Source organism: Saccostrea cucullata, unplaced genomic scaffold, assembly GCF_032062105.1.
Source record: "Saccostrea cucullata isolate Sc308-1 unplaced genomic scaffold, CSIRO_AGI_Scuc_v1 ctg6149, whole genome shotgun sequence".
Classification (NCBI taxonomy): domain Eukaryota; kingdom Metazoa; phylum Mollusca; class Bivalvia; order Ostreida; family Ostreidae; genus Saccostrea; species Saccostrea cuccullata.
The window spans coordinates 21,672-29,729 of NW_026929175.1; the positions used below are offsets into that span (position 1 = coordinate 21,672).

At 36.6% G+C, this 8,058-nt stretch overlaps 1 protein-coding gene across 1 annotated transcript; it reads right to left on the reverse strand.

Moving 5' to 3' along the window:
• Nucleotides 1-1,845: 1,845 nt before the first annotated feature.
• Nucleotides 1,846-4,218, reverse strand: LOC134279988 (uncharacterized). The gene is made up of 2 exons (XM_062762390.1): nt 4,137-4,218; nt 1,846-3,047 (listed from the first exon to the last, which is right to left on the reverse strand). Exons 1-2 carry the CDS (start codon nt 4,216-4,218, stop codon nt 2,080-2,082), a joined length of 1,050 nt encoding a protein of 349 aa, XP_062618374.1. The 3' UTR covers nt 1,846-2,079.
• Nucleotides 4,219-8,058: the final 3,840 nt, after the last annotated feature.

Genomic DNA, 8,058 nt, shown 5'->3' on the forward strand with positions numbered 1-8,058 from the left:
TGACGCCTCGGCTCCACTGGAAATGTCGTTTCCCCCTAAGCACACTACAACGATGTCCGGGTTGTACCTCAACATCTTGGAGATGATATTTGGACAAGGCTGAGAAGCTGTCATCCCACCAACTCCAAACCACCCGACTTCAAATGGCATTACAAAGTCTGTAAAGCTTGAAGCTCGCTTCACGTAGGAGGAACCGAATATGGCGACTCTCATGGTGGCTATAAAATAAAATCACAAATTTCACAGTTATAACAAACTCGAGGCAAATTATGTAATTAAATAATGATTACCTTTTTTGTCATCTATGATTAAAAAGCAGTTATCAAATTTAAAAAAATTGCTATTATATATGATCTTAAAAAATGAACTTTTTGAAGTTATACTAATTTTGCTTTGAAATCAATTACCGTGTCGATCATAAATGGCTAATTGGTTATTAATTATGCCTAAAACAACCTCAACATGAAGTACGCTGGGAGTTCAAAATAACTGTTAAACTATATCATCATTACTGCTACTCCTAATTTAAATTTTGTTCGTACATCAATAAGACGATTAACTCTCATTACCGCTTCATACACGAATTCGAAATCGATGACGCAGAAACTGAGTCCTATATTTATATATATAGATTAATCACAATGTTGTCAAAGAAAGTTGGAAATCTATTTAATTCAGTTTGTTATCGAAAATTAAATACAATAGGACTTTCAAAAATTCCCGTCCGTGTAGATTTGAAAGACACAGCCCTCAGTAATGTGTCTTTAAGCTAATAAAGTGTGGAGAAAACCTACCCAAATAACAATAAACCTTTCTTAAGTGATCAGGGAATACATCTCACATGCATGTTCATGTATAAGGTGCAGACAAATTGGAGGTGCATTGTAGCGATATATGTATTCTACGAAGAGGATACGAATAGGAATAGTAATTTAACCCCCCCCCAGCCCAATAAAAATGTTTTAAAAAACCGTAACGACAGCCACTACAAATGTATATCGTCTGATGAAACACGACGAATTATCATCACGTTGAGTTTCAAACAATACATAATAGATTGGATTTAATAAATGGTTTCAAACAAAGTTATCAATGTCTTGATTGTAGGGAATTCAGAGAGACAAATAGTTCGCTGTCTTGATAAATAGCGTGTCCCAATATCAATAATTATCAGTAATTACAGTACTTGCAGAACGTCCATAGTTTGAAATGAAACCGGATTTTTTTTCATGATTTAAACATATTAAAAGCATTCAGTGTACCTAAAAATAATACGAGCTTCAATATTAAACAACTTTAAATTAATGTTCATAGCATTTTGTTTGGAAAGGGGAGAAGTGTCTCGCTGAAAACAAATGTAAATTTTTACTTCGTTATGCAAGACCAAAACAGCACTGCTTATCCGTGTTTGATCCCGAGATCAAAACGAATGAATAAAAAATAATAATATTACACGCACATTTCTAGAATATTTCTGACAATTTAATTTTGTGGAGGCTTTCAAAGTGTCCTGCCCTGTTTTTCAATCTAGATTTTTTAAAATTGTTGTGCATCGATCATATACCAAGTTTTTTTTAAAGTTAATACCAGTTAATATTGAATAAAAATCACGTGACTATTGTTAGTAGAGAAATATTGAAATAAGGGTTGTCGGCAGACTTATAGTATATTCTAGGAGAGTTCTGCCAGTAAAACTGTTGCCCAACTCTTGCCACGTGGAGGCATCTCCTGTTAAGAGTCTTTTTTTTTTTTTTTTTTTTTTTTTTTTTTATAAATAAATATATTATACTCTATTTAAATAAATAAATAAATAAATAAATAAATAAATAGATATTTTTTCTGTAACATGTTAACCTAGATTTGCGCGAATGTGGCTCCAACTGGAAACCAGCTCATAAGGAGACAGGTCGTACCACATTTTCCCTAATGATGTGTTTGGCGCGAATGGTGGCTCCAACTGGAAGCCTGATCAGAGAAAAAAGGCCATACCACCATATACTGACAGTGTTTGAAAATTAATAAATTAATAAGCACGATATTGAACGCGTATATACAAGGATATTTTTCACGTTTTATCCGTTACTTTTTAAATTTAAAATCGACAATATAATACCATCCGGCGATTGCTGTTGCCAGTATCTCGATGTAACCATTAATCCACCGGGAAGAAATCGGTCGCAATATATTCCGTAATTCCATCATTACTCCACTACCCGAACCCGACACACGGCCCAACTGACGAACAGACCAGTTGTGCCTTACGCCCTCTGCGAATACTGACCTACCTTCCAATAAAAACATGACATTTTCATTTAAGTATACTTTAGGACACAATTTATGAAGGGTGCCTAGCAAATGCTTGAAGTGTGTTGAAACCCTTATTAAAGTCAAAAACATGTTAAAATTTTTGTATATTACAAAGGATAAAATATGACGCTGAATGAAGTAAGGTAAATCAGTGAATTGCTTTTGGTTTACATTTTCTGTTTCCGGAAAAATTTGCTTACGAGCCCTGACATAATCACTTGGTGTAAACTTTTTAGGGGGTCGCACGTTAGACCTTAATCGGACAGGTGATAATACTGGTGGCTGTTTGTCTAAATTTGAATCGTTTATCCTATCTGTAATTGGAGATAAAGAAGGTGGAGATAAATAAAATGATGAGTTAAGACTTGGGGGAAATAACCTGTCTTTCTCTGTGGAGCTCAGATTGTTTGTGTCGGAGATTGCTGTTGGGGAAAAGGGTTGCAAAGTCGGCGTTTCCAATGTCGGCGGAACAGGAGAATCGATGTGGTCATTTGCAGTCTGAAATAATTCGTTGTCAGGAAAAGAAGCCGAAGGCCCTATGTTTACATGGCTGACCGGAGGAGATAACGAACTGTCGTTGGTGGATAGGTGTAGGTGGAGAATCGAATCACTAGAATAATCTGTTAGTTGAGGTTCAAGTTGAACTTCCTGTAACGAATAGTGAGAAAAATCATTACTGTGAACATTGTTATTATCTGTGTTGTTTTGGTTTGAGTTGAAATCCCTGTTTGGAATACACACTGTATTAACATTATGAAAATTAACTTCATTAATACAAATATCCGCCTGCGTGCCCGGTATCGGTTCTAACCTTATAAAATGAAACTCGAACTCATGGCCTAAATAAATATGTAAAAGATTTTCCCTATTTTGACGATCAAAAGGCAAAATGTACCTTAAGTCTGACTGGGAGCTCGACACAATACCTACTGCGATATTAAATGCGTTCGCGATGGCCGTGATGCAGATGTGGTCGCCCCATTCGGTACCCAGTATGCCCTCTAAATAGGTATCCCAGTCTAAATTAGGTACAAAGTGTGAAAAGCGGTCGCCTGCCGGTGTTTCAGGGTTCTCGGAGAGCCAGTTTACCACGATATCTCTAATATCTTGCTGATTAAGGTCGATTTGTAAATAATTAGAGAGCGATTGTGCAACTGAATGAAAGAGACAGCTACCGTCTTTAGGAATATCCCCAACGGGAATTAAATTTCGTTCAAGCGCATTTCGAACCAAATCGTCATGGGCTGTATCGGTTCTCGAGAGGCTCGGTCCTTTAAGTTGGTTTACTAAATTATCAGAAAGATAGAAATCCGATATATGCGGGAAATTATGGGAAGGCAGTGAACAGGGAACTTTGCTTTCGCGGCAACAAAATTTATTTAATTTGTGTACACAGTTTGGATCCGATTTTCGGGAGCATTTCTCATTGTTACACTCGCACAACGGATCAAGCCTTAATCGATGACGTTTTTGTCTTTTTAACAGTTCTTCGGAACGTGAAATTGCTGCTATGTTTTGTACATTTATCCAACGCGACACCCCACTGGAAAACCTGATTTTGTAAGAGAACGCGTTGTGTTTTGTGCCGATTATTTTTCCCCTTTCGAACCGCGGCCTAGCTTTATTGTAATTTTTCCGAGTTTGGGATTTTACGAACACTTCGTCGCCCACACTATAGACACTAACTTGATGTTTTTTGAAATGGTGCTTTATCATGGTTTTTTCGCGTTTTTTCGATGCCAGTAGGGCTCCCTTGCGAATGGCGGACTGCTTTTTCAACTCTTTCGAAACATTATTTGAAACGGTTGGTCCAAGACGAGTAGACTTACGCACACGATTAGATTCCCGTCCGTGATATACGTAAAATGGAGAAGCCTTTAAAGAGGAGTGATACTCCTCATTGCGCAACATCGCGTATTTTGATAAATCTCGAACCCAGTTCGAATCGCTTGTTTTTAGTAGGTCGTACTTAAGCTTTGATTTCCAGGATTTATGAGACGATTCAATTTTACCTTGACTTTGCGGGTAATACGGTCGGCTTTTGATAATTTGACAACCCAATACCTCGGTCAACCGGGTTACCGAACCATGGAATTCGCGACCATTATCACATTGTATGATTTTCGGCGGTCCTTCGCTTTCATAAATGGACTCCAGCGCGTCTGCGATTTCCGTGCTTTCTTTCGAGCTGAGCGGGCGAAGCCATACGTAACGACTGAAAACGTCTAGAACCGACAAAATATACTTGTACTCTACACCGTTATAAAATTCCGTGTGTCGCGACATATCAACTAAGTCAATTTGGTGGCGTTCTTGTATCGAAGTTGCACGAATCGGTTTAAGAGGAGCAACGTTATCGAAAATTGGATTGACGGACTGCTTTTCGGGAAGAGATTTAAGAGAGGTTTGAACCTTCCGATGTGTTACGCCGCTGAATAATTTATATATATAGTTAAAAAGTCTCAGTTTTGTAAAAGAAAGGGCGTACTTTAATTTCGTGAAGGCGGACATTACGAGACGATATTTACACTCCGAAATATTGAAGGACATTTAACGGCGGACACTGTGTGATCAGTGACGAGTTTACCGAGAAAAGACGGACTTTTCTTTGCGGCGGACATAATCTGACGATTTTTTATTTCGGAAGAAAGGCGACTTTTCTTGTCGGCGGACAATATTGCGTTTTGTTTTAGAAGGTATTTTGTAGCGGGGGACATAATATTACGATTTGTTTGGAAGAAAGGCGGACATTTTGTAGCGGCGGACATAGTGTGACGATTTTCTTGAAAAAGAGGCGGACATTTCGTGACGGCGGACATAGTGTGACGATTTTTCTGAAAAAGAGGCGGACATTTCGTGACGGCGGACATAACGTGACGATTTTTCTGAAAAAGAGGCGGACATTTCGTGACGGCGGACATAACGTGACGGCGGACAAAACGTGACTCAACACCAGTATAAAGGAGTGTGTATTTAGAGGCAAACACCTTAGTGCGGGTATTACTGTCTCATGACAGCATCTAGTTTAATATTTGCAAATACAAATACAATCTATCGTTGGATCAAAGGATTGTGGCTTGCCCAATCTTGATATTGAATACTGTTCGTTATCTCCATACGTTTCATACAGGATTCAATCCTTGCGCGTCGCAGGATTTAATAATAAAAAATAAGGCAAACTTGGTGAATTATTTATATAATGATCTGGTGAAAATAATTACCTTGAGTTACAAGTCATGATATCCTTTTCATCTTCCAAAATTCAATTAATAATCATCGCAAGATACCGTTTAACAAAGAAATCTTGATGATCAAATTCACTGAGCGGAAAGACTTCCAGGAGAATTTAATTTTATGGAAACTATATATCATCCTCTGACATAATAATAATTATAGAGAACATTACTTTAAATTGGACAGTTTAAAAATACTATAGTTCAGGCTTGTAATTAACTTTTGACAATAATGAGAGTAATTTATAACCATTTTTATCTGTATAATATTAGCATCTGTAACACACTGTCGGTGAAATATGACTTCCCAACATGCTAGACTGGTATTCTTCATAGGGTGTTCCAGTCGCTGAGCAGACATATTGAAATTGCATATAAAACCCAACATTAAAGATATCAAAATTTTCAAAACCTTTTTCATCATTGATATGTGAAGTGCAAACAATTTCAAACCCCAGTTGATCCTAGACCTAATTACAATTTCCGTGGAAGCACAAGACGAACAAAGTGTAAACATGCATAACAATTAACAAGTTATCATTTGCCATTGGTATTGCCTCGCGCTAAACCTTCCTATTTAAATTACATTATCCAGCAAAACAATTTTTTTCATAGACCAAATCATTCATAATTTAGTCCTTAAAATATTGGCATTTTCAAACGCTGAGACGAAATACGGAACAGATGTTTATGAATAAGTGACAATGTTTGTAAAAACAATCATCATAAAAGGTCCTAAACACAGGGAGCAACATCTTTCACTAGCCGAAAATAACCATTTCTGTTATGAATTCTGTCAAGGAAAACAGGGACTTGCTTATGCAACAATACAATATAACTTTATCACCTGCATACGGGTTTTACATCTCATAGTTCATCCCATGGGTTCATATTGTTATGGGTCATAATAACCCTAAATGCCAGCAAAGATCAATAATACAATTTAAACTTAACAATAATTTATTTACAGTAATATATTATAAGTATATGAAACATAAAGTACAAACTTAGCAAGAATCTAAAAAATACATACATCAGAGTGTCAGTTGCTGCACACAATGTCCCAGTGAAATTATATCCCAGTAATACCTCAATGATGCTTATACGACAAAAGTATATCTATGCATCGAATTGACAGGGTATTTATACAGTATCATAAATCTAGAATTTTCTAGAAGTTGTTAAAACATGATATTACTGGAACAATCTGGACATACACAAAATTCAGGAATGTTCTAGAAACAATGACCGAACATATTGACCACTCTGGAATGTTCAAGAAACTTAATGTTACTAATTATATACATGATGAAACAATACAAATACAACACACCTCACAACACCTCCCCCCTTAAAAAGTTTGAATGTCAATGAAAAACTTAAATTGTAAAACATGTACATTAATACAATATCTAGTATGTTTACGATACTCTGGACAAGGCATCTGCAATAACATTGTCTTTGCCTTTGATATGCTTAATTGTTATGTTGTATTCTTGTAACAACAAACTCCATCTAGTCAGTCTTTGATTCTTATTTGACAATTTATGCAAAAATGTCAGGGGGTTGTGATCTGTATATACAAGAATTGGATGCAAAGTAACATTCAGATAAACATCAAAATGCTGTAAGGCTAACAACAAAGCAAGGCATTCCTTTTCAATGGTGGAATACTTTTGTTGACATTTTGTAAGTTTCTTTGAAAAATAAGAAACAACTCTATCTACCTTATCACTATGTCCTTGAAACAAAGCTGCCCCGATTCCAACATCACTAGCATCAACAGTAAGCTTGAACTGCTTAGAAAAATCTGGAGTTGACAGAACTGGATTGCTCATAAGGACAGATTTGATTTTATGAAACGATTTTTCACAGTCCTTTGTCCATTCAAAGTTTACCCTCTTTTGTAAAAGATTTGTAAGTGGACTAACTACTGAGGAAAAATTTGGACAAAATTTTCTGTAAAACCCAGCCATGCCCAAAAACCTCATTAACTCTTTCTTGTTTGTAGGAATCGGGAACTTTGCAATAGCTTCCACTTTAGCCATAATAGGTGTAACATAACCTTGGCCTACTTTATGACCTAAATACTCTACATAAGCATGACAAAATTCGCTCTTCTCAAGGTTCACAGTTAAGTTTGCTTTAGCTAAAATGTCAAATAAAGCACGCATGATTCGAAGATGTTCGTCCCATGTGTCACTGTATATGATGACATCATCAATGTAGGCCTCGCATCCCTCAAGGTCGTGAAGAAGGGAGTGAATAATCCTTTGGAATGTAGCTGGTGCGTTTTTCATGCCAAAAGGCATTACTTATACTGGTAAAGTCCATCTGGTGTAGCAAAAGCAGATATTTCTTTTGCTCTTTCTGTTAACGGCACTTGCCAGTAGCCTTTCAACAGGTCAAATTTACTGACAAATTTCGCGTTTCCAATATTGTCAATACAGTCATCGATTCTAGGTATTGGATATGAATCAGTTTTGGTAACAGAATTCACCTTTCTAAAGTCTGTACA